Raw genomic sequence first — 25,568 nt, 5'->3', positions numbered from 1 at the left:
GCCACCCCATCCCTCCCACCCCAAACCACTCCAGCAACCCTCAGTTTCTTTCCTGAGATTAAGAATTCCTCATATCAGTGAGGTCATAAGATACATGGCTTTCTCTGATCGACTTATTTCACTCAGCATAACACCCTCCAGTTCCATCCACGTCGTTGCAAATGGCAAGCTCTCATTCCTTTTGATGGCTGCATAATATTCCATTGTGTATATATGATAATGGTAAATTTTTATTCCTCCTTTCGTAGCTGTCGGTTTTTGCTTTAAAGTATCTAAAGCACTTTTGTTAGATAACCTAGAATTCTTAGGTTATCTTGACGAGTTGACTTTTTATCATTATACAGTATCTCTTTTTATCCCTTGTAATTTTCTTGGCTTTGATGTCTACTTGGACATTAATACAGCCACTCCTATTTTCTTTTGCTGAGTGCTTGCATGGAATAGTTTTTCCTCCTTTTAATCTACTTATTATATTCAAAGTGAGTTTCTTAATAGTTGTTTATTCATTTATTTTTTATCCACTGTGTCAGCCTCTGTGTTTTAACTAGTCTGGTAAGACCGTTTAAAATTAATTATTCATATGTTGGATTTAGTTCTACCATTTTATTATTTGTTGTCTGTTATTCTCTTTGTTCCTGTTTCTCCTGCCTTCTTTTGGGTTATTTGAATACTTAAAAAATTTGTTTCAGTATTGGTATTTTAATTTATTGTGTTTTTACTATATCTTTCTGTGTTGTTTTTTTAGTGGTTTCCCTGAGGTTATAATCAATAGATTTTTCGCACTGTTTTTAGAATCTCTCTTTTACTACTTCATGTGGAATGTGGCAATGTTAGCACCCCAGAGGCTCCTTCATCCTTTCTCCTTTATGCTGGGTTGTCTTATGTACCATATGTACATATGTTGGAAACCCAACAGACATTGTGATGGTTTTACTTGGAATTGTCAAACATTTTAAAGAACTCAGGCGGTTAGTCTATCACATTGAACGAGATTTTCATCTTTTCTTTTCTCTTCCTTCTTTCCTGATATTCCGAGTTTCCTTCTGCTATCATGTCTGTCAGGCGAACTTTACTTAGCAGTTCTTTGAGACCAGATCTGTGGGCATTATGTCCAGGTGGTACAGCTGCATTTTGTCGACTGGGTGGAGTCAGAGATTGGGTGGATCGTGCTTTCTCCATCTTACCTGGATCTGGAACCCTGGTATTGACTTTCTAATTTTCTGTGCGAATAGTGTTTTCCATTTCATAACTTCCAAAATTATTTCTCTGAAGAACTGCAGAAATGGCGGTGCCCTGATTATTACGAAAACAACGTCCACAAGATGCAGCTCCCGTTTTCCAGCAAGCTCCTCGGCAGCACTCTGGGCTCGGAGGAGAAGCAGGAACGGCGGCAGCAGCAGCTGCGGCGCCTGCAGGAGCTCAATGCCCGCCGGCGGGAGGAGAAGCTGCAGCTGGACCAGGAGCGTCTGGACAGACTGCTCTACGTGCAGGTACGTGCGCATCCCGGCAGGGGGCTCTGGCCTTTGCGCAAGGCAGTCCCAGAAAGGTCTCTTCCTACGTCTTCCTCGGCCAGGAAATGCAGTGCCTGTCTGAGTCCCTCTTGGGCTCAAGAAGGAGTTGAGAGTGCTCAGTGTGGAGCTCCTCAGCACAGAGGACCTGTACCGCGCACAGAGCATCAGGTGTCTCTGACGGAGCTGTGGACTTTGGCTTCCCTCATTCACTTTGGCCTTATCATCTCCTTTGTTTTATAACTTTTTAATTGAAGTGTAACACACGTGCTACAAAGTGCACAGATCTCAAGTGTGTAGCTCGATGGATTTTCACAACATGTAACACCCCATGTATCTGCCATCCAGAGCGCTCCCAGCATCTCAGAAGTCTCCCGCGTGTCCCCTCTTAGCCAGTAACCTTCCCCCGTCTTCCCCACTCAAAAGGTGACGACGTTTCTGACACCTGGCACCATAGATTAGTTTTGCCTCCTCAGGTGGTGCTGAGACCGGGATACGATTTAGCCTAGAGACAGCTGGGGAGGAGGGCGGCGTGTGAACCACGAGTGGGAGGTGAGATTTTGTGGCGGGGCAGGCTAGGGGAGTTCTGGGAGCCCCCTCCTGCTGTAGTTTTTCTGTTTGGCTTCCAAGCTGCTTCTCTTTCCTTCCTGTATATGACTGCACTGTCATCTTTGAAGATGAATTGCGACTGCTTGGGTTTCAGGAACTTCTAGAGGATGGCCAGATGGATCAGTTTCACAAAGCTCTGGTGGAACTGAACATGGACTCCCCGGAAGAGCTGCAGTCCTACATCCAGAAGCTCAGCTCGGCGGTGGAGCAGGCAAAGCAGAAAATCCTCCAAGCAGAAGTCACCCTCGAGGTGGATGTGGTGGACAGCAAGCCAGAGGTACCAGGACCTTGGGAGGAGGGTCCTGTACGGTCATTTAGTCTGTGGGTGGGAGGAGTGTCTGGAGAAGGCTGACATCAGAGATGTGACCACACTTGGGAAGGCAGTGCAGTGAGTGCCGTCCACGGGGACAGGGGCAGGGCAGAGATGGCACTGACTTCGTGCTGACCTGATGGCTTTTACCCTGTAGACCTCTGGCCTCCCTGGGACGGGGAACTGTGCTTGTAGAGTAGAACATTCACGCACCTGCCGTGTGGTGCCATCTTGGAATCTGAACATTCTCTTTCGATGGGTATTTGCAGTTAGTCACACACTCCTTTCTACTTTTGTCTGCTATTTTTTTAATACATTGTGGTTGATGTTTCACTTTCTTTCCATCTTCATGTCCCCTAAGGACAGGGATCATGCTTCAGGATAGTTGATGGATTTTTTACAGCAACTAGCAGACGTGCTTAATAAAATATCCATGGGTTGATTTAAGATCAGCCTTTTATGACTAAAACTAATTGAATAAGCTCTTTGGTGTTCTCTGTCTCTCCTTTTTGTTTCCACACCAGTGGACTGTTTGTAAGTGTTGATGTGGCGTAAAGGCAGGTGGCAGGGCTGAGTTAGGGCCCTGGTGATGCACACCCTCACACTGGGCGCTGCACACCTGTACTCATGAGTTGGCTCGCCTGGCTTTAGAACTGGAAGAAAGTGTTAATAAAAGTGTGTGCATTGTTCCCGAATCTGTCTGCTCTGGAGTTCTAAGACAAAGGACTTGTTCATTGCCTTGTGACACTTCTAGGCCAGGATTAACCAATCTAGTGTGGTGGCTTTTTGTTTTTCAATCAACTTTCTTTAAATTCTAAAACCTATACGTTTATTTTTATTTATTTATTTATTTTTTTCTGTAGGTGGCTATGCCTTTAATAGTGAAAGATACATGTTCATCCTCACCGTTTTGAGGAGATGGGTTCTTTTTTTTTTTTTTTAATTTTATTATGTTAGTCACCATAACTTACATCATTAGTTTTTGATGTAGTGTTCCATGATTCATTTAAAACCTATACTTTTAGAAAGAAACAGTCCCATGGAAAAATCCAGTTTGGTGCTGGGCGTGGTGTGGCTGCTTGCCACTGACTTAAGATGCGTCTTTGGCTTGGCAGGAGGCCTGTTCTTGCTCTGGCTCTCAGCTAGAGCCTCACTCACATGCTTGCTGTGCTCAGCCTCCATCTCCAGCTCTCCCGCAGCTGAGACTCCCAGAGGCCAGCAACCGGCCAGGGCATGCATGTCAGAGCAGACCCCGAGTCAGGCTTCCTGCATGTGGTTTCCGGGATGGCTGAGGTGGGGGCGAGGGGCCTTGACTGCTGTCTTAACTCTGGTGTGGTGTCCCAGGTCAGCCTCACAGAGCCGGTGTGCCTTTCCTTGCTCACCTCTCCCAGTTTCCCGGCTGTGCATCGGATCTCTGCTGTTTACTGGGATCCAGACCCGTGTTGCCTTTATTCACCTGTGTTCAGTTTTCATTGTGCTTAATGCGCCATTAGGACGTCAGCATCTTTATACCAAAGATGTGCCGCTAAGCCACGGGCAGGCGAGGGATTTCAGATTTAAAAAGAAAAGCCCAAATGACTGTAAAATGTGATTCCTGAGCAGTAGAGGAGCTAGATTTTCCTTCCCTTTGTTTATTTTTCTGTATTTGTTACAGGCTGTGATTCAGCCACTCCATACATTTAGCAGGTACTTATTAAGTCCCTACTTCGTTCTGTGCTCTGGGGATACGTATTCTCTGGGCTTGGGGAGATTTTGAAATCTTGGACTCCCAGTAGTTTCTCTATATGCAGTGATGAGTTGATCTGTCCCGAAAGCATTGAGGGTGTCAGCATTTATTGAGGGTGATTATTAGTGATTAGGGTTGGTTACAGTAACTTTCATGGGATAAATGTGACCACAACACTGGCCGGCTAGTTCTACCTTTCAAAAAGTATTTATAGTGTGTTTTCCAACTCTGTAGTTCATTTAGAATGGAGGGAATGGATTTATGTGGATCAAAGTTCGTATTGAAATGCAGTAATGGCTAAATTGGATTAATCCAGCAAAATTTTTAACTTACAGTGTTTCCTAAAGTCCATTTTTTTTTCCCCCACAGTCCAGGCCATTCCAGCCCTTGCTATTCTGCAAATATTGTGATGAAGATGTTGTAAAGGAGTAGGTTTTGTCAGCATTCCTGGGGAAGTATTTAGACTAGAGGATGTTGGCCTTCCGTCACTGTAAGCACAGCAGTGGTGGTGGTGGGGGACATAGTTTTAGAGCACCATTACTTGTTGGAGAACGCAATGAGCTTAATACAGAAAGTTCTCTTGCCTGATTAGCCAAGGTCAGAGCTGGCCTCTGCTTGTTCTTTTTTTTTTTTTTTTAAGATTTTATTTGTTTATTTGAGAGAGAGAATGAGCAAGGAAGTGGCAGAGGGAGAAGCAGGAGAAGCAAAGCAGACTCCCCGCTGAGCAGGGAGCCCGATGCGGGGCTCGGTCCCAGGACCCTGGGATCATGACCTGAGCCAAAGGCAGATGCTTAACGACTGAGCCACCCAGGTGCTCCTGGCCTCTGCTTGTTCTTATGCTGCTCAGTCAAGATTGTTCCAGGGAACCATGCTCCATCTCCTCTGATGTGCTTTGGCAAACTATCATTCTGTTTGGTTCCAAAAGAATGCCTGTTTGTGTTCCTGAACGCCACACAATGCATGTGGAGGCTCTGGCAAACCGGAGAGAGAGAGAAGCCAGCCATGGTAGAGGAATCTGTTCTCTATAGGATCTCTATAGCCCATTGTCTGCTTTGAAATTATTAGCTTTGTTTCTCTGTGAATCATACGATTTAGGATAAGTGAAGTATCTTTTTATCATTTTTAGTGAAGCTTAGAAGTTATCTTTCAGGTGACATGCTTCTGAGTACAGCTGGGTGAAGGTGGATGATGATGTTTTTGCTGTAGCTGAGGAAGCCTATTGAAACTCGAACATTTTACAGTCCTCTTTTCCAGGGAAATTGGAGGGTGTATCCCAGGGCTTACTACTCAGTGGTAGGTATGGTATGGTAGCGACTAATGATGCAATTAAGGTACCTTTCCTGCACTCCTTGGTGCCTAAAAAAATAAGGCTATTGGATCATACTTAGCTGACTAATGAGGCTTATCTAGTGTGATGGTAGATGTGTGTGGGAATTTAGATGAAGTTTTGAGAAAAGATTGGATATGTGAGCTGGGCCCTGAGAGGTGATATGATTTCAGTAGGTTATCAAGTGAGGAGGGAAGGACATTATGGATTGAGACGTTTAGATGCAAAGCAGCACGCATGCAGGGAGCACTGTAGGTTGGGTGCGGAGTGCGGGAGATAGAGCAGGGGAGGGAGGTAGGGGCCGGCCTATAAAGGTCTTTGTCAGTCAGCCTGGATATTATCTTTAGACAGAGTCCTCAAAGGATGTCCAGCAAGGAAATAATCCAAGGAGACTTGCTGTTAGGAAAAGAACTGGTGGCAGTTAGGATGATGGGTTTAGGGAGAGGTGAGGCCGGAAGTGGGAAGGCAGGATATAAATGTGTTGCGCAGTCCGGCGGAGAGCTGGTGGAGGGGGTGGGAGAGTAGCCATGGCAATGGGGGGGTGGAGGAGACGCTTCAGAGGTAGCTCCAAGGATTTGGGTGCCACTTAGGAGCAGTGGTGACAGCAGTGGCGGTGGCTGATAATAGAACGTGTGACATGTGCCAGACCCTGTACTGAGCATTTCCGTAAGTGTCATCTTGATTCTTTGAGTACTGTCATATTTCCATTGGACAAATAAGGAAACTGGGGTTTAGGAGAGTGAAGGAATTTGCCCAGGGTTGCCCAGCTAGAGGTAGTGCAGCTGAGGATCAGACCCAAGTGATCCGATTGCAGATTCACTCTGGTCCCACTGAGGTCCCACGGAGGTGCTCCTGAAAGCCTGCGGCTGGAGGTAGTACCTTTCGTTTGAGCACTTTATCTTCAAAGTTTCTGTGGGACTTCAGATGGAATTTGCCAGGACCCAGCTGTGGAAGGAGCTAGAATCGCACGGGGATTGGGAAAAGAAGGCTGCCTGGGGAAGACCTCTGCTTAGGGGTCCAGCAGCTGAGGAGAAGCCAGGGGAAGAGGCTGAGGAAGAGCAGAGGTGAGAGAGCAGCAGGGGTGGCGGGCTCAGCCTCGGCTGGGTGACGGCACGGGAGCGTGGGAGGGCGGGAGGACGGGTGAAGAGGTGGGGTGCAGGAGAAGTAGAAACACCTGAGGCGAGCTGCTGAGACCTGCCAGCGGTGACTAGAAAGGGGGCTGAAGAGAAGTGCTGGGAGGGGTGGCAGACGCCTGCTCTGGGCAATGCGCAGGGGAGCTGAAGAGGACCACGGGCCCACCAGTGGCAGCCTGGCACTTTCTTTCTCCACTCTTGCCCACGCGCACGAGGAGCAAATTTTCACTTACCTGTTGCCATGTGGAAAAGCACTCCAAACTTAGTAGCATAAAACAGTGATCATTGTGTTGTGCTCATGAATTTGACGGGTCAGGAATACAGGCAGAGCGTAGCAGGGATCTCTGCTCTGTGATGCCTGGGGCCTCCGCTGGGAAGACTTGGACATCCGGGGACTGGGAGCCCTGGGTGGTTTTTCACTTTGCTAACATCTGAGCCGGGATGACTCAGAGGCCATGCTTAGCAAGATGGTGGACCCGAGCACCCACACGTGGCCTGTCCATGTGCCTTGGGCTTCTCAGCTTGGCAACTGGCTTCCAGGAGGGAGCTTCCCAAGGGAGAGTAGCCAGAGAGCCAGTGTTTCAAGAGGTCAAGGTAAAGGGAACTGTGTGGCCTTGTATGACCTCACATTGGAAGTCACATGACACCGCTTGCCCCGTACTCTATTGGTTGGAGTCCCACAGGTCCCTGCTAAGATTCAAGGGGAGGAAATAAACCACACCTCAGAAGCCCCTTGAGGAAGAGCATGTTGGATGGAAGATATCGTTGTGACTGTTTTTGAAAAATAGAATCTACCCCAGAGCAGAAGTGGAAAGAGCATTGGGTGGCACCCTTTAGGATTTGAGAGTGGTTGTTGGTAGAGCAGGTAGAGTTGGGCTGGAGGGTGGCATTTGCGACTGGGCTCCAGGGCGGGTAGAGGAAGGTGGGAATGCACAAGGGGGGTCGTCACTGGGGGGGTCAGAGAGGTTAGAGGAGTGGAGGTTGGGATGCGGATGAGGAAGAGGGAGGTGTGCGGAGTAGAGCAGAAGGTAGGAGAGAACTCCGCGGAGCCCAAGGCTTGCCTTTACTCATTATTATTTGGGGGAAGGACCCACAAGTTTGGCCTGTAGTTATTATTTTATTTTATTTATTTATTTATTTTTTTAAGATTTTATTTATTTGACAGAGATAGCGAGAGCAGAAACACAAGCAGGGGGAGTGGGAGAGGGAGAAGCAGGCTTCCTGCAGAGCAGGGAGCCCGATGTGGGACTCGATCCCAGGACCCTGGGATCATGACCTGAGCCGAAGGCAGACGCTCAACGACTGAGCCACCCAGGCACCCTGGCCTGTAGTTATTTTAAATACACAGGGGACATTTGTGTGCCACCAGCCTGGTATTGTAACAGTTATCTAAGGGGCCAAAATGAGTGCCTAGTTGGAAGAAGTGTTCAGTTCTCACCCCACCACTGCCCTAGGGGTGCGCCCTACTTACAGAGGAGGAAGTGGGCTCAGACTGTGCCATTCAGAGCTGGACCGATGTGACCCTTAAGCCTTGCCTCTTTCTGTAACACCGCACCTCTCCTGGTTGCTTGTCGTCCTGGATGACAAACCACCAAATGAGAGAGAATTTTCGCGATCTGTTTCTGATGCTCTCTTGGGACCCCAGAGTTTAGTGCCAAGCCAGAACAGGCACAGGCATTCCCGGGGTTGGGCCTTCTTTCTGGGAGATGAGAGTCTTCCAGATTAGAAACCTCACACCTCCAGGGGAGCATTCCTTCTCATGAGCTCTGCGGCCCCTGCCGGGGCAGAGAAGCCTGTCACTTCATTCAGCTGGCCTTGCTGCCTCTTGTAGATCTTTTGTTCTCTTCTTGTTCACATTGACCTCAGGGAGCTCTTTTCCGTACTTGCAGAGCCCAGTTGTCCTGCCGCACTCAGACTCACGATGTATAGAATTTCAGCTTGAGGCAGCGCAAAGACTTTGGAGCTAAGCCATCTGTCTTGGGCCAGGTTTCTACCACTTACTAGTGTGATGTGATCTTGGGCAAGTCTTGGTCCCCTGCTGAGCCCATTTCCTCCCCCGTGAAGCTCAGGAGTCATCTCTGCAGGGAGGATTGTGGAGGAGCGGGTTGCCTGCTCCTGAATTGGGTTTAGTATTCTGATGGCTCTCACCTCCTTCCCTGAGAGCAAGGTCCTTGGATTCTTACCTCCCAGCCCAACCTCTTTCCTCCTTAAATTACCTATTTCCAGACCAGTCCCTCTCTTCCTGTTCTCTAGTCTCAGAGGAAGAAATGTTCCCCGTCCTTTCCAGGGTTTACGCTTTCCTTAAATTTATAATTTGTGTAGAGGTAGAATCCTCTATATTGAACAGAATTTAGGATACGTTGTCCCCCATTCTATAAGCCATATATGCATGTGACTGTTCTGGTGTGTGTGTGCCAGAGGAGTGTTGAAGGGCACTGCCTTGTTTAAGAGTGAGTTTGAGTGCCTGGGTGGCTCAGTCGGTTGAGCATCCGACTCTGTTTCAGCTCAGGTCATGATCTCAGGGTCCTGAGATTGAGCCCTGCATCGGGCTCCACACTGAGCATGGAGCTTGCTTGGGATTCTTTCTCTCTCTCTCTCTCTCTGTCTCTCCCTCTGCCTCTCCTGACTCGTGTGCAGTCTCTCTATCTCTCTCTAAAAATAAAAATAAAAAAACCTTTAAAAAAAAAGGAGGAAGTTTGAATGCTAATTTACATTGGCAGTATATGTGGCTATGTTCTAGAGATTGTATTTAAGTGCTTTGGTAGTTTATATATGTCACAGACTCCAAGGGTAAGGCCAGACTCAGAGGATACATACTCCACGCTGGGACCTCCCCTCGGGCATGCCAGGTGGATAGTACTGAGTCAGCTGTGTCCTCCCAAGACGCCTTCTCATAAGACAGTCCTTTCTCCGGCAGCTGACATTGTTAGAGCGGTCTTACATAGAATTTCTTCCTGTAACTTCTTCCCCTTGAGTCCAAAAGGTTAAACTCCTCTGCCTTTCACATGGCAGAACGACAGATGGCTAGAATGTCACCTAGAACCACACCACCCCCTGCTCAAATTCTTTTGTCCAGGTCAAAATTACGACATACCCTAAGCCCTCTACTGGGAGTGGTGCCATTGTATGTAGGCTCTCCCAGGTTCGCTGTGGCTGAAGAGGAAAGCCCGTTCTGCGGGGTACCACAGTCCTGAAGCTCTCTGCCGCCTCAGGAGCTCTTAGTCACATCTCCAGCCCAGTGGACCAGCCGATAAGGGACTACTTTTTAAAGCCCATTAGTGTTGGCACTTGGATTTATTAATCGTTAAGAGATTTATTTAATTTTGCTGGTGTCTGGGCCACTCAGTAGGATACAGCTCTTGCTCTCTCTCCCGCAGAGTTGCATGTGTGGTCTCGTGCCTAACGCAGACAGCATGACCCACCCCCCCCACACACTCCGGGCCCGCCAGAGGGCTTCAGAGAGGAGATGGGAGTTGTTGAGGTTTGTGTGAGGGAAGGGACAGGAGCAAAGCCTGTGCCTGGCTTTTTAGGCTTTTAATCCTTGTGTTCATGTGTCTTCTTCTTCTTTTTAATTGTTTAGAAAATTTTTCATAGTTTTTATATAAACTTCTAGGACATTGAGCAAAACACCAATTCTTGTTCGTGACTGTGAACTGTTAGAGTGAAGGCCTCCTGAAGTTACAGGTGCTGTTTTGTTCTGTTTCTTCTGTTCTTAGACCCCTGACCTGGAGCAGCTAGAGCCGTCTCTGGAAGATGTGGAAAGCATCAATGATTTTGAACCCTTGTTTTCAGAGGAAACCCCTGAAGTGGAGAAGCCAGTCACCACTGTCCAGGTTGGGCCCCTGTAGCCTGCACCATGCTTCTGCTTTGAAACCTTTGACATAAAAGACCAGTCTGCCCTAGTTTGCTTCTTTGGGAATATTTTTGCAAAAAGAAAAAAAATTCCAGTTGTATTTTCTAGAAAGGTGGGGGGCTAAGGAACTAACACTAAAACATCTGAAGTCAGGGCTTTTCCTACTGATTGATTGAGGTTCCAGCACTAAGGTTGTGAACCTGTGGGAAACAGTCTGCCTTGGTAGAAATGTTTAGGCAAGTAATTGAGGACTTTAGACCTGAAGCCTAGCTTTAGTGGTTTCATTTAAATTTAAGCCAGTGTAATTGTGCTTAATCCTCATTTGGGCCTATGTATCTGTCAGGGCAAATGGCCACCAGACAGACTGACCTTAGTCTGGGGCTCACCTGGGAGAGCGCTTTCCCGGCCGCGCAGGCACCGGGCTGCTGAGCAGGGTGCTGGTAGGAGGCTTGGTTGGGCAGTACCAGGCCTTCCCGCTACCTCTCTTCATGAGCTCTTTCCCTGCAACGGCGGGGACCATTTTGTGATGCAAAGTTGAAGGTATTTGTAATACAGAGGTGGGAGAAAGGCAGGGAATGGAATTATCCTATCAGGAGAGTTGGGGAGAGGTTTTTCTGGCAGCAACGAAAGACAGAAGCTATGTTGGCATAAGAAATACAGCTTGAGGGAACTGGCAACTGGAATGTTTGTCACTCTGGCCTAAAAATATCTTCTAAACCTTGGGTTTTTAAAGCCCGTGTTTAACTTGGCAGCCTATCATCAGCTGTTTGTCGGGACAGAAAGAATTCGAGCTCCAGAAATTATCTTCCAGCCGTCCCTCATAGGGGAGGAGCAGGCTGGGGTAGCAGAGACCCTTCAGTACATCCTGGACAGGTGAGACTGAACCTTCTTTTCCTTTGATTTTTCCAGAACCATTTCCTCAGATTTCGCACTGAGTAGTAGATGAGAGGGTCGGGCATTTGAAAATCTGCCTCATGCCCTCCTTTTTATTGACTTGCTGTGCTCAGATGGTATTCTTCATCTCTCCCCAGCCCCGGCCCATCACAGAGGCTTTGTAATTCTTTTCTAAAAATGTAAATGCTTAGTTGATTTGAGGAGCTTTAAGAAATTCTTTGACGTTTAAGCAGCATAACAATATATGTGCATTGGCTTTCATATAAACCTTGACATTATTGAAGACTGGTGATTTTTAAGTACCCTAAAAATGTGCAGAGCTTATAAAAGTTTTTTTCCTCCTTGCAGACATTTTATTTAAGAGTTTGCACTTCCATAAAATGCTCCTCCCCCATCCCATTTATACAGGCATTTTCCGGCAGTGTGAATTGTCCTAATTCAAGCCGGACAAGTGGAGAACATGATTTGTAGTTTTCTGGCTGCTGTTGGTTGAAACAGGATGAAAACTGGCACCTAGCAAGGAAGAAAAACTCCTGCGGCCGCTGTGTATGAGTGGCTTTGGGCTTTGACTTAATGGGGAAGTGCTCAAACATGTGTAAGATAAAGCTGTTATTTAAGAAAAAAAGAAAAAAGGAAAAAAAAAACGCAGGTGGAAAGGTGGGCCAGCAGAAGGGAGGCAGGACTTTTTGGGGTGATAGAAATGTTCTGTTTCTTGATTGTGGTGATGGTTACTGGGGGGTATACATCTGTCAGACTTCATCAAAATGTTTGGAAATCAGTCCTCCATAAAGTCAGTTTTTCAAAAAGGTGTGTGAAAAGACACAAAATTTCTAATCTTACTAAGGAAATGAATTCTGTAAAGTCATAAGTGAAAAATGGAAGGTTTTTTTTTTTTTTAATTTATTTTAGAGGGTAGGGAGGGGCAGAGGGAGAGGGAGAGAGAATCTCATGGAGCCCAGCGTGGGGCTTGGTCTCACAACCCTGAGATCGTGACCTGAGTTGAAATCAAGAGTTGGATACTTAACCGACTGAGCCACCCAGGTGTCCCTGGAAGTTTTTTTAAAAACACTCTTTGTGCAGATGTTTTCTGTTTTGTGCCAAGACCTTACATTTCTACATCAGCATTCTCCTTTGATCCTACGTTGGTAGGACTATGCCAAAAGGAACCTTCTCTCTCCTAGGTACTCAAAGGACGTTCAGGACCTGCTGGTTCAGAATGTTTTCCTCACCGGTGGAAACATGATGTACCCTGGGATGAAAGGTAGAATCGAGAAGGAGCTGTTGGAGATGAGGCCCTTCCAGTCTGCTTTTAAGGTACTGCTTATTCACGTAACCAGCTCTGTTGTGTAAGAGCATTAAGTACTCGTTTTCTGATTGCAAAAGTCATAAATACGGCATAGAGGAGGGCAATTACTTTCTAGTTCCATCATCCAGAAATATCTACTGTTAACATTTTTGGGGCTTTTCTTCTGGTCTTTGATATGTGTTGAATTTTTGAAGCAGAATGGAAATCATGTTTTATGTATCTCTCTGGGTTTTTTTTTTTTTTTTAACTGGAAAAAGGCATGAATAATAAAATTCAGGGGATACAAGGAGTACACACTGAGAGTTGTCATTCTCTTTACCCGCCCCTCATTCTAAGGGCAAAGCTTCGCTTGCACAGCTTCTCTGTACATGAGTGTAACCTGCCTTGTAACCTGCATTTCTTCCCATGTCATTCTTCCAGAATACTTTTTTTTCTTCCGTATGGTGTGGATGCCCCATAGTGTATCTACTGAATCCTTTTGATCTCTAAGAAACATGGTCTCAGCCCCTATCAAGGACCAGGCACCTCGCAGATGCCGAGATGTCCTAGACACAACCCCTAGCTGCAAAGAACTTGCTACCTGAGGGGCAGCAGCTGATTAAATAGGCTGTGATAGCCCAGAATGTGATGGATGTCCAGGTATGGGCACCTGTCCGTGTTGGAATTTAGGAAGGGCTTCGTGGAAGTGAGTCTTCCTAAGATGAGGTTGTGTGTGCCATCTAGGCATTGTGGAGTGGGGTGGGATGGAGGGAGCATTCCAGAGAGGGATTAGCATGAGCAAAGGTTCAGGGTTCAGAAGCCTGCTGAGGGAGTGAGCTGCAGTTGAGTGTGGCTGGAGCATGGGGTCGCTATAGAGGAGTGGAGGGGGGTGCAGTAGAGAGGTCAGTAGGCCCTGCACGTCCTGATGAGAGGCTGACCTTGGTCCCCTGTGCTGCATGATGTATTACACACTCAAGGCATGGTCTCTGGGCTCTGGTCCTTATTCTGTCACCACCGTTACTGAATCTTGCCAAGCCTTCGTTTTGCCAGTGGTACAAATGGGTTATCAGAACTCCCGTTACCAGGATTCACTAGTACAACGAAGTGCTCAGCATAGGGCCTGCACAAAATGAACACTTAGACATTAGCTGTTGTATGGGGGGAGGGGTCCCTAGGACCGCCCCAGCTTCCATGATTTGCTAGGAGGACTCACAGGAATCATATATATGTACATATATATATATGATATAATCACATATCATACTCACATATAATCCTCCTCATGGCTACAGTTTGAAAGGAAATAAAGCAAAATCAGTACAGAGAAGAGGTGCATGGGGTGACGTCCAGGGGAAAGCAGGTATGAGCTCCCAGAATCCTCACCCAGTGGAGTCACACAGGACACGTTTAATTCTTCCAGCAGTGAGCTGTGACAACACATGAAATGTCACTAACCAGGGAAGCTCGTTAGAGACTCAGTGCCCAGGGTTTTTATTGGGAGCCTATCATGTAGGCACCCCCTGCCTGGCGCTTACCCAAATTCCAGACTCCCAGAAGGAAGCAGGTGTTCAGCATAAACTACATTATTTGTTCAAACGTCAGGAACAGTGACTACTCTTACCAGTCAGTGTTGGAGGCCCGCCAGAAGTCCAAGTTCGCCGGTGCCAGCCAAGGACAGCCTTGTAAGCAGTCAGGCCTGCGGGTTAACTCTTTTCTGCACGGCTGTTGTTACTGTTAGGCCCACTGGACCGTGAGGGAGTCTAAGCAGGGGAATCGTTTCATTCAGTTTGAATATTAGGAAGCTATTTTTGACTGTTGTGGAAAATGGGGTATCAGGAGAGATACCGGAAGCAGGAGGCCAGTTAGGAGGCAGCTCAGAGGCTTTAGGATTGAGTCCTCCTACCAGTTTGCTGTATCTCCTGTGATCTGACCTTGAATTACTCCAGCATCACCTCTCATCACTCCCCCTTCCACCCTGTACTTTGTTCCCCAGTATGCCATGTTTTCTCGCCTCAGGGTGTTTGCACCTGCTGGTTCCCTTTGGAATACCCTTTTATGCCATCGGTATTAGTGGGCACTGTGTGGAGGATAGGTGATGTCCATTAGGCCTTACATAACGTCAGCGTTTAAGGGCCTTTGGAGGGTGGAGGTGCCCATGAAGGAGGCTGAGAAGGAGGTGGTGGGAGAGGCAGGAGGAACACTCGACGGGGGGTGACGGTACAGAAGGAGAGCACAGGTATGCGCTGGCGGGCTTCACTTGTAATGACATAACTAGCACGTCGTATTACCAGATGTTTAAGATATATTTCTTGATCATCGCAAAAGCCTTTCCCGTGAATTACTTTGTGAACATTAGCTGTAGAGATGCTGCCACATTGCTCTTCCCAGCTCTCTTTTAGCTGGTTCACCCTCGTGGGGCATGGCCTCAGCTTCCGTCCCTTCCACCTTCACTTCTCTTTTTCAGCTGCGGATGTGGTAAGTGTGTGTCAGGCCAGAATTAACTCCTGATACTCAGCACTTAGGTTATGTATTCAGTGGCTCAAACGTGAATGATTTAAGACCCTGAGATGTGTACATGTTCGTACTTTCTTTAAGTTTCTGTTGGCTTCTTATTTAAATAGCAAAACATTTTAATACTCAATTATAATAGTGTTTTAAAAGTGAAATGAAGAATAAACTCAATATAAGCTCAAAAAAACCCCAGCAAAACATTTTAAACATTACTAAAATCTCAGACAATTTAAACAAGCCAAAATGAGGATAGAAAAAAACCAAAACACTTGTGGTTCAGCCACTGTGAGTTATATATATACTTTTGATTCGTTTTCTTCTCTTGCATTTGATTTTAATAAACAAAAAAAAAAGAAAGATTGTTGATGGCTTGTTTTGTGACCTGTTTTCTTTGTCTTTTTTTACTTTTCAGTTATTGTCTTTCTATGCCAGTAGGTATATGTCCAAGGCTTCTTTCTATGACTGTATAGTGTTCCATGGTTGTAGTCCATGTATCTTACTGCTTTTTCAGTGCTAATGATGCCAGCTACCACTTATTAACTATTTAGTCTGTGCCAGGAGTATCCCACTGCCCTACACTCATTCTGCCTGGCTCCAGCCAGAGCTTGAGGGCTCTTGTTATCCTAATTTATTGACAGTCCCTTCTCATAAGTCCCTCCCACATCAGCCCAGTTAGTCTCCTGACTTTTGTGTTTCTCTGTTTCTTCCTCTTCATCTCCACATGCTGAGTCCACTTTATGTCGCCTGCCTGTTCAGAAAGTTCTGAAACCACCATTCCAACCTGGAGCTCCTGTGGTTGGGGGAGGGAGGTAGGAGGGAGGTGGGAAAGCAGGTGGCGACTCTGGGAAACAGGAAGCCTGGTTTGAGCTACAGAGGATGTTCCCTGCTCTGATCAGGTCAGCTGAGTTGAGGGGCTCCCCGGGGCTGCTGACCACGGCCTTGCTCCGATAATAAGCAATGGAAACAGCACTGGCAACGTCCTGGACAACACCCCAGCCCCTTCTCTGTGCTCTCTGCTCCTGAGGCTCATTGGTCACCATAGCGAGACCCACCTCGTATCAGCCTCTGCTTCTCGAGAAGCCTCTCACAGAGTGGGCATCAGGATGGGAAGGCCTTTCCTCCAGGTGGAGTGCCCGCTCCGCTTCCTCTCTCCATCTGGCAGCTTGTGGTCGACAGCATTGGAACAGGAGGGGGGCAGCTGGGCCCTCTCTGGCCCATAGCGGCAGGTGGGTGTTCATGAAAGAGCCCGCAACCGTTGATTCTGTGAGGTCGAGTCTGGTGTGTTCTGCATTCTGTGTGCTCTCTTGGAGAGTCTGCAGCATCTCAGCTCAGCTGTATTTGGAGGGTGCAGACAGTTATGCACCAGGGCCCTCCCACGTGTGTATTTCTGGGGATACCACGTAGGGAGGGGGCTGCGGCTGGGTCTGCTGAACGCTCGCTCCTCGAGCCCTGAGGGGGAGACGGCCCTCTACTGAGTGCTCTTTGTGTTTCAGGTTCAGCTTGCTTCCAACCCTGTGCTGGATGCCTGGTATGGTGCTCGGGACTGGGCCTTGGACCACCTGGACGATGATGAAGTCTGGATCACCAGGAAAGAGTATGAAGAGAAGGGAGGAGAGTACCTCAAGGAGCACTGTGCATCCAACATCTACGTCCCCATCCGCCTGCCCAAGCAGGCCTCACGCTTCTCAGATGCTCAGGCCCCCACCAGAGGCTCGGGGGCCAGCGGAGGCAGTGCTGGTGAGCAGGCCTAGGTGGCGCCCTCTGGGACCCGGGACCGCGGTGGCCAGTGTGACGGACAGATGCTGTGCTAGCTGGGTGCGACCTGAGCCTGCTGCGGCGCTGGGCTTCAGGGTGGATTTCTCCTGGGGAGAACAGTTAAGGCACACTGGAAATTACCCTTCTGAACTGCATTCACTTGAGGGCTCCTGCAATGAAGAGACTTTAAGTGCCTTTCTGGTCTTTGCTGAACCAAGGACAAGCTGTGGCATCAGCTTCCTGCAGCAGTAAATGAAGGTGGAATGGAGGACGGGGATGTACAAAACGTAAAAAGTTTATTTCTTCATTTAAAAAATCCTTTAAAAAAATCCCTCAAAATTTATATTGTCCGTGTAGATATTTTTCTGACTTTATTCAGAAATTGTGTGAATGCCCAGTAGGTGGAGGCCTTTCACATGTGTATAGAGAAAAGGTATAGTGTACTTTATACATGCTTTATATATGTGTATAAAGTAAAGATAACAAAAGTAGTCACCCACGAGATCTCAGGAGCTGGAAATGTTTTCCTCCTATTATTTCCTCTTAAAATAAGTAAAAAGGGCCCAAAGAGGGGAACCAAACTGCACAGAGTTTCTCCATCAGGGACCTGCTTTGTGCCCACTTCTCAATGGGCAGAAATGAGGCCTTAGCCTAATTTTTATTCATACTTTCTATGCTGGAAACTTTTGTACTGTATGAGGCCTTCCAGCAGATTTTTCTTTCTGTGCCCACAAGTTTGTTGGCTGCTTAACTTTCTCGACCTTTCAGAAGAAAGAGAGTCTGGAAAAGGTGAATCCTGTAGCCGCCATAAACTTACATTCCCTTGTACCCTTGCAGCTTCATCTTCAATGGACAGATGTCCCCTCTCTTTTGTAGAGCTAGCTCGTTGTGAACTTTTATAGAGATTGCTCGGTGTGAACTTTAACTTTGCAACATCTCTGGTAATTGAGCCCAGAGGCCCCTGAGACGCTAGTGTCCTGTCACCGAATCTATCCACTTAAATCCCAGGGAGCCTCTAGCCCATCCCTCTCATGAGGCCGCCTCAGAACCCGTTGGCTCGTGCAGCTCACCAGGGGCGATCGCCTGGGTCCGCCGCCCTCAGGGCTCAGGAACTCAAGATCTGGAGCAGACAGCCGTGGTGGTGGAGACGGAAGAAGACTTGGGCCGACCCAGGGCCTCCCAGAGCCTGAGGACTGAGCAGATGGTGATAGGCGTGAGCTGTGAAGGAAGGATAGTTGCCAAGAAGGTGAGGGAGGTTTTCATATCCTATTCCTGGGAAGAAGGACGCCAACTGCTAGTAGGCCTGGGGGTCTCTCTCCCACAGTCAGCGGTTTCAACAGCCTGAGCGACCGTGGTGAGCTCAGCACGGCCACGGAGGCTGAGCCCTGCTGGGGAGGCCCCAGGTGGGCAGGTAAACCCAGACGTAGTTCCGTGGCTGGGCCTGCTCAGGGTTTCCGTAGACTGGAACAGAGGGGATGTAGGGCTGGGCAGGCCGAGGGGCTGAGCCTTGGGCTCTCTAGTTTCATCGCTCGCCCCTCACGTTAAGCCTGCCGTGACCTTCCACAGCCGCCTTGGGGGTTATGGTGGCTCTCCCTCAGGGAGGCTGCTCCTCCCTCCCTTGCACAGACCCCCTGCAGAGCACTTACCACGTGCCTTGGGCTTTGTCTCTCCCCCAGGATGGTCTCTAAACTAAAGTGTTCCCAAGAGTAGGAAGTGTTCCATTCAGTGTGGAGTATCCACAGCGGATTTTTAATGGACGACTAGATCTGTGACCAGAGAATATTTGAGGGTAGTCTGTCCACTCTGTTGAGAGGAACAGATCAAGAGTCCACACTGAGGACTTCCTCTCAGCCATACTGAGGCATCTGATGGTCCCCTCTGACCCCACTGTGGTTTTTTCCTGGAGAGGTGGGCATGACTGCAGCTAAATGTTCTAGGGGCGGCTGTGAAGAAACAGACTCCTATAAACCAGCTTAGGGCTCTTGTGCTCTTGTGGCAGGAGGAGATAGCCTGGGGAAGGGACTGTCCTGGGTCTCTAGGACCCCCCAGCTCTGGATTTGAGTTAGGGCAGCTCTCAAGGTTGGGTGACCACAAAGAGTGATGGGGGCCCCCCTGTCTCTGGGTACCCCGGCTGCTGCCTGCTTACGCTGCCGCTGCCTCCTTGTGGCATCTCCGGAAATAAGCAGTTTTGTCAAAGGACCCAACAAAGAAGGTAAAAAGAAAGTGAAGCAAGAGTGCAGTAAGTTTTCAAAGATGTGCAGATGAGGCTAACCCAAGAAATGGAGAAACCAGGTTCATATAAATATAATACGCAAAGATCATTTTATGCCTACCTAAGGGACCAAGTGAATAAACTGACATCTATCATTATAATAAGAACTTTGCCATTAAGTCGTTCCAAGAAAATTAGAAAATGCTAGGGTGCGAAAGGATTCAAAAGCTGTAGGCAGAGATTCTGGCTGTGTACGAAGTACATTCTCGTTTCCTCCCGGGCCCATGGCTGCACTACATTTCCCAGCCTCCTGTGCGGTTGTTCTCATGGCCGTCTGAGTTCTGGTTGGTGAAATATGGGCAGAAGGACACCCATCATTTCCAGGGCTGGCTTCTATAAACCTCTCTTTCCTCCTTTCCCGATCACTGGCTGAATGGGGCGCCATCTAAGGCTCATGAGGAGTGCAGAGCCACGAAGTGGAGGGAACCAGGTCCCTAAGTGACTGCCTGGAACGGAGGCTCTGTAAATTCCTCCCCCTGTGAGGAAGTAAACTCTCACTGTGTTAAGCTGCAGAGCTCTTAGGCCTTATCTGTTATAGCAACTAGCATTTTTCCAACGAAAATTTTAGGTTGCAAATAAAAATGTCATTAACTCCGTATTAAACAGGGATTTGTTAGGAAAAATAAAAAATAGTATGAAATAAGGAGAAGAGCATGATAGTTATTCCTTCATTTAGGAAATGGGAATGATCATTTCTTTTACCCTGTAGGAGGATTAAATGAGATAATGAATGGAATCACCTAAGGATTTCCACCAACATAGCAGACTTCTGATTTAGAAGAGCCCCTGCCCCCAACCTGCTACAAAGTTAGACAATAACTAAACAAAAAGTTGTAATGCTGAACCTGACAGAGAACATCATAGCTGTCATAGAAAATCATAGAAATCAGAAATGAATACAAAAAAAAATCAAGGCCAGAGTGGTAACCACAAGTAGGCACTGAGGCAGACCGAGATGAGCCCTAGGGGTGGACGGGGACTGCTAAGGCCCGGGAAGTCCCTCAGGTAGACTGACCTGCCCCTTGCTTTCCCTTTCTGTTCCCTTCTTTCCATGATGTCCTCTCCTTTATTCTCCCTGTTTTGCTTATGTCTGTGAGCAGCCACCAAGACCCAAGCACTCTTCCTTCTGCCCCTTGCCCATCAGGGCTCCTTTTCCTTTCCTAGGCCCAGGGAGCCCTGTGGAATCGTTATTCCAGGGGCTTAGGAGGCATTTCCTATAGCACACATTTTCACTGACCAAAATCAGCATGAGGTCAAGAGGAGTCTGTGCTATAGGGAAATTCAAGGTGATAACAGTGGGTTGAATTGTGTTCCCCCAAAATGACATGTCCATGTCGTAACCCAGTGACTACTTATTTGGAAATAGGCTCTTTGCAGATGGAATTAAGGACCTGGACATGAGATCAGCCTGGATTTAGGGTGGGCCCTCAAGCCAGTGACTGATGTCCTTATAAAAGAAATGACACCGGGAAGAAGGCCATGTGAAGACAGAGGCAGAGACTGGAGGAAGGCAGCCACAAGCCAGAAACACCAGGAGCCACCAGGAGCCACCAGAAGCTGGAAGAGGCCAGGAAGGATTCTCCCCGAGAGCCGTCATAGGGAATATGGCCTCATGACACCTTGATTTGGTATCCAGAACTGTGAGGGAATAAATTTCTCTTGCGTTAGGTACCATGTTTGTGGTCATTTGTTACAGACACTGATGTCAAGGTTAAAGCTGGGAAGGTATCTGGGTATGGGTGGGAAGCTTTTAAGCCATAAAGAAGCAGATAACTTGCCCACAAGATGGAGGAGTCCTAGCAATAGCGGGACCTAGATAACAAAGGCCTATCCCCAGATAAGGAGTAGAGAGGAGGGGTTTGGAAAGTGCGCAGGACCAGAGCTGAGGGTACTGGAGAGGCGCCCCTTCTGGGGATGAGGGAGGCCCCCAGGCTGTCTGAGGTGGTATAGGGGGGAAGCGTGGAAGGGGCGGGCACCTGGAGACTTATTACAGCAACAGAGCATCAGAGGAAGCTTGACACACAAAGGTGCCAAATACTGGAGAATCTGCCTTGCTGCAGCTCCAGGAGGGGGCGCCCCTGAGAGACTTGGAGACCCACCGGACCCCTCTCCCTGCCCTGTTCCTCACCCATATCCTCCTGCTAATAGTTGCTCAGGTAAATCTCACATGCCCAAATATGAACATTAATAAACCAGCACCCTAATGCAAGAAAAAAACAAAACCAGAAAATTCAAAGTGAAACTTGTGAGCAGAAAACACGGGAAAAAAAGCCAGAAGGAAATTGTAATGCAGCATTCCAACAGGAATTAAAATAATTAGACAAGCAAATGCAGCTGTGAGGACATCACAAAACAAATGAGAAGTTTTAAGTAGAAAGGACCAAGCAGATGTGAAATGGAAACTGACGGGACCCAGGAAAGAAACTGAACGTAAAAGAAAAATGATCTCGGAAACCTAAATCCAAGATGCACAAAGGGGAGAGAGATTCGACTGGAAAGAAACAAAGGAAAAACCAAATGAAAATGAGAGAAAGTTACAGATAAGGAAAAGAGGCAAAGGAAATCTAATCAAGTTGAATGTAGTTGAAGAAAATTCACGTACAATGTAAGAATGTTGTCACATATAACTCCATTTTTCACTTTGGGGATTTGCTCTTGGTATCATGTGCTTTACTATTACTTATAAACCCCATAACGCATTTTTAATTTTTTTCAAATTTACTCAGTAGTCTTTTGGAGAAATCTAAAAAGATGGTCTTTTACCTGCACATTGACTCTTTCCGGTCAAGAATGCAGGGGTAGGAGGACGTTTTCTTGGCTTTAGGACTTGCACATTCTTCTCGGGAATGCTAACAGGAGGGGGGGGGGGAGCGGGGGAGAGGCTTTTCTCTGGCTGGTGCCTAGCGAAACAGCCTTTTGGAAACCTCCCAGAGGAAATGCAATGGGATTCTCCCTGCAGCCATTCTTCAACCTGGACAACAAGAATTGTCTGGAAGGCGAATTCACCTGCTTGGCTCTTTCCCTCCTGTGTCACATTTTGATGACCACGGGGCGGGGAGTGGACTGTATCGGATCTTGCCCACCCTTTCCCGGCCTGGGCAACCATCTGGGGATTGCCTGGGAATCAAGTTGATGGACATTCCTCAGTCTAGACAAACTTCTGGGAACTCTTTAACTTTAGTTGTGGGAGGAGGAGTTGGCCTGCTGATCATTCCCCAGCTTGGGACACCGGCAGTACTTTGGACTGGGTTTCGTCTAAGTACTGTTAAATCTAGAAGGCTTTATAATTGGGCCAGCCATATCCATGCCCTGGTCACTATTCACAGTAAAGGACATTACAAAAGTATCAACTAAGGACGTCCTTTTGTTGATAGTGATTCTGTCAGCCTTTGTCATTGGCATGCCTTCAGCCATTGTGAGGAGGTACACTCGATGGCTAAGTACACAAATAAGAATCTGAATAAAACTGACCAGAATATGTACAAAGCCCCGCAAGGAAGAGGAAGAGCTTCTGCTTGACAGCTTTTCCCACATTCTGGGTCTGACAATAGGGAAGCTCTTATAAGATTATTGAGGTCCGCTGGGAAATTTGGGGACCTGCCAACTACACCCAGTGAATCCTGGCATCCCCTCTGTGTGTGCCGAGCCGTGGGTTCTGGAAACAGGATGAGCAAACAGACCCTTTGGTGCCTCAAAGTTGTGCCCCAACTTTGAGGGTGCACCAAAGAAGACATGAAAGCAAAACCTCCCACAGTTTCTTCTCTGAATTTGGAGCCAGTTTTGGAGAAGGACTGAAGTCAAAAAAGCTTCCAGAGGAGCCTGCTTGGGTAAAGCAGATAAGAGGGCGCCTGGGTGGCTCAGTCGGTTAGGCGACTGCCTTCGGCTCAGGTCATGATCCTGGAGTCCCGGGATCGAGTCCCGCATCGGGCTCCCTGCTCAGCGGGGAGTCTGCTTCTCCCTCTGACCCTCTTCCCTCTCATGCTCTCTATCTCTCATTCTCTCTCTCTCAAATAAATAAATAAAATCTTTAAAAAAAAAAAAAAGCAGATAAGAGCAGGGCGGGGGGCTGGGGAAGGTGAGGTGCCTCGGCCTTGGCTCCTTGTGAGCTCCGGGAGCAGAATCGGAGAAGTCCGCAGTGCTCGTTTCCTCTCCACATTCCGAGCTGGCGTTCCCAGGCCTTCTCTTTGCGCTCGCTGCTGTCTAATGGGATTCCGGAGCTTGGCCTTGAGCATGGAGAGCCTCCTTATTGACAACTTCTAGTGAAGAGAATCTCAGAAAGAAAAGAAAGAGGTGTTCCCTCTTCACCTGAAAGTTTGGAAAAGCAGACACTCTCCTGAGAACAGCAGAAAGCCATTTCCAAGAGCCTGTTCAGAGAAAATGTGGGCCTCTCCTCGGGCTCTGGTTCTGGCTGCAAATGTGATTTGTAACAGAGGACTCTTGAAAGTCGTCTGGGTTCCAGAGAAATGTGATCATATGCTGAAAAAAAAAAGTCTTTAAAAAAGGTGGCATCTTCCAAATTAGAGAAAATTTAGTAGGTAACTTTGCTTAATTATATATCGCCCAAGTAATAACATTTCATTCGACATTTCTATTTTAAAAAATGAAGGTATAACTCTTTGTCCGTTGTCTGTATTGACCAAAGGAGCTTTGCAATTTCCCTCTTCTTTTTCCTGTGACTATGACTTTAAATGAACAATACACAATACAATGTATAAACATTGTATATTTGGCTTTGGAATTGTATATATGTTATATGCAATTATAAAACAAGATTTTATTCAAAATAAGAACACAGTCCTTAAAAATCAAAGGCAAAGTGAAACAAGTGAACCTAATTACCAGGTTGGTAGCTTACTTACACAGGTCTTATTTTAAGTCTTGAAGGAGGTGACTTTAATTAGGTGATTTTATTTTAAGTGACTTTTTTCACAGTAGTGAGGAAAAAACGAGTAATTAATGTACATCTTTAGTGGGATATAGTCTAAGAACAAAAAAGAACTGTAAAGAAATCTTGCTGTTTTCAGCAATTATGTTGTTAGTAATGGCATTGGTATGGCTATTCTGAAGATATATATATATATATATATGCAAATAATTATGTTAATGTTGTTAGAATCCAGGATTTCCACCACAAGAAACAAGATATAAAAATATAAAATCAGGGGCACCTGGGGGGCTCAGTCGGTCACACGTCCAACTCTTGATTTTGGCTCAGGTCATGATCTCAGAGTTGCGAGATGGAGCCGTGCATCAGGCTCTGGGCTGGGCATGGAGCCTGCTTATTAAGATTCTCTTTCTTGACATGTATCATATGACCTCGCTGATACGAGGAATTTTTAACCTCAGGAAACAAACTGAGGGTTGCTGGAGTGGTGGGGGGTGGTAGGGATGGGGTGGCTGGTGATAGACATTGGGGAGGGTATGTGCTATGGTGAGCGCTGTGAATTGTGCAAGACTGTTGAATCACAGATCTGTACCTCTGACACAAATAATGCAATATATGTTAAGAAAAAAGAAAAAGAAGAAGATAGCAGGAGGGGAAGAATGAAGGGGAGTAAGTCGGAGGGGGAGACGAACCATGAGAGACGATGGACTCTGAAAAACAAACTTGAGGTTTCTAGAGGGGAGGGGGGTGGGGGGATGGGTTAGCCTGGTGATGGGTATTAAAGAGGGCACGTTCTGCGTGGAGCACTGGGTGTTATGCACAAACAATGAATCATGGAACACTACATCAAGAACTAATGATGTAATGTATGGTGATTAACATAACAATAAAAAATGAAAAAGATTCTCTTTCTCCCTTTCCCTCCTCCCCTCCCCCACCGTGCACATGCTACCTCTCTCTCTCTCTAAAATATATATATATATGTAAAATCAAAAATGAAAAGTCCTGTAATCCTATATTTGAGTCATAAGTATCAGTATGAACACATGTATTTTCTCTCTAAAAGTATTAATTTCTTAGCTGAAATATGATCTGGAAATAATGAAGAGCCCAGTTATCAAGGAACACCCGTAGTGTGGCTTCTCATTCAAAGGAACTAGGGCTCATTACAAGGAACTGTTTATTAAAAGGAACCAGGGCTCCTTGGATAAATGGCTGCTTCCAGTTCTGGGGCAGGAAATAGACAAGATGAACCTGGACTATCTTGTTGCATCAGAAAGCAAGGAAACCATCAAAGACTCCCAAAGTCTCCTGGGATCATATTGAAAGAACTCAGGAGCCAACTGGCCAAGGAATGAGATCACTGGAGCATCAGAAAGAATAAAAATTAAGGGTTAAAGCACATCAGATATTAAAATCCACAAATTCATCATTGGTTATCTTTGGAGGAACCAGCTCATGATTCTGCAAATGATATGAAGTGAAAGAAGCAGGCATTGA

At 47.0% G+C, this 25,568-nt stretch overlaps 1 protein-coding gene across 2 annotated transcripts in view; it reads left to right on the top strand.

Annotated features, from left to right (window-relative positions):
* ACTR5 (actin related protein 5) overlaps positions 1–20,854 on the top strand; it is a 30,103-nt gene extending 9,249 nt beyond the window's left edge. The window contains exons 4-11 of one of the 2 annotated variants that reach the window (XM_073880433.1): positions 1,273–1,490; positions 2,212–2,394; positions 10,330–10,446; positions 11,200–11,339; positions 12,542–12,674; positions 16,650–16,893; positions 17,920–18,157; positions 20,550–20,854. In XM_073880433.1, the coding sequence (XP_073736534.1) occupies positions 1,273–1,490; positions 2,212–2,394; positions 10,330–10,446; positions 11,200–11,339; positions 12,542–12,674; positions 16,650–16,893; positions 17,920–17,930 (1,046 nt within the window). In that variant the 3' untranslated portion in view covers positions 17,931–18,157; positions 20,550–20,854. Of the gene's footprint in view, positions 1–1,272; positions 1,491–2,211; positions 2,395–10,329; positions 10,447–11,199; positions 11,340–12,541; positions 12,675–16,649; positions 17,199–17,919; positions 18,158–20,549 lie in introns of both variants that reach the window. The other variant, XM_073880432.1, reaches the window with a different exon arrangement.
* Positions 20,855–25,568: the final 4,714 nt, after the last annotated feature.

The sequence above is a fragment of the Callorhinus ursinus genome, unplaced genomic scaffold, assembly GCF_003265705.2.
Source record: "Callorhinus ursinus isolate GAN/ISIS: 27379988/994484 unplaced genomic scaffold, GSC_fseal_2.0 scaffold38, whole genome shotgun sequence".
Classification (NCBI taxonomy): domain Eukaryota; kingdom Metazoa; phylum Chordata; class Mammalia; order Carnivora; family Otariidae; genus Callorhinus; species Callorhinus ursinus.
The sequence above is the reverse complement of the archived record's forward strand: the minus strand, read 5'-3'. Positions and strand labels throughout refer to the sequence as shown.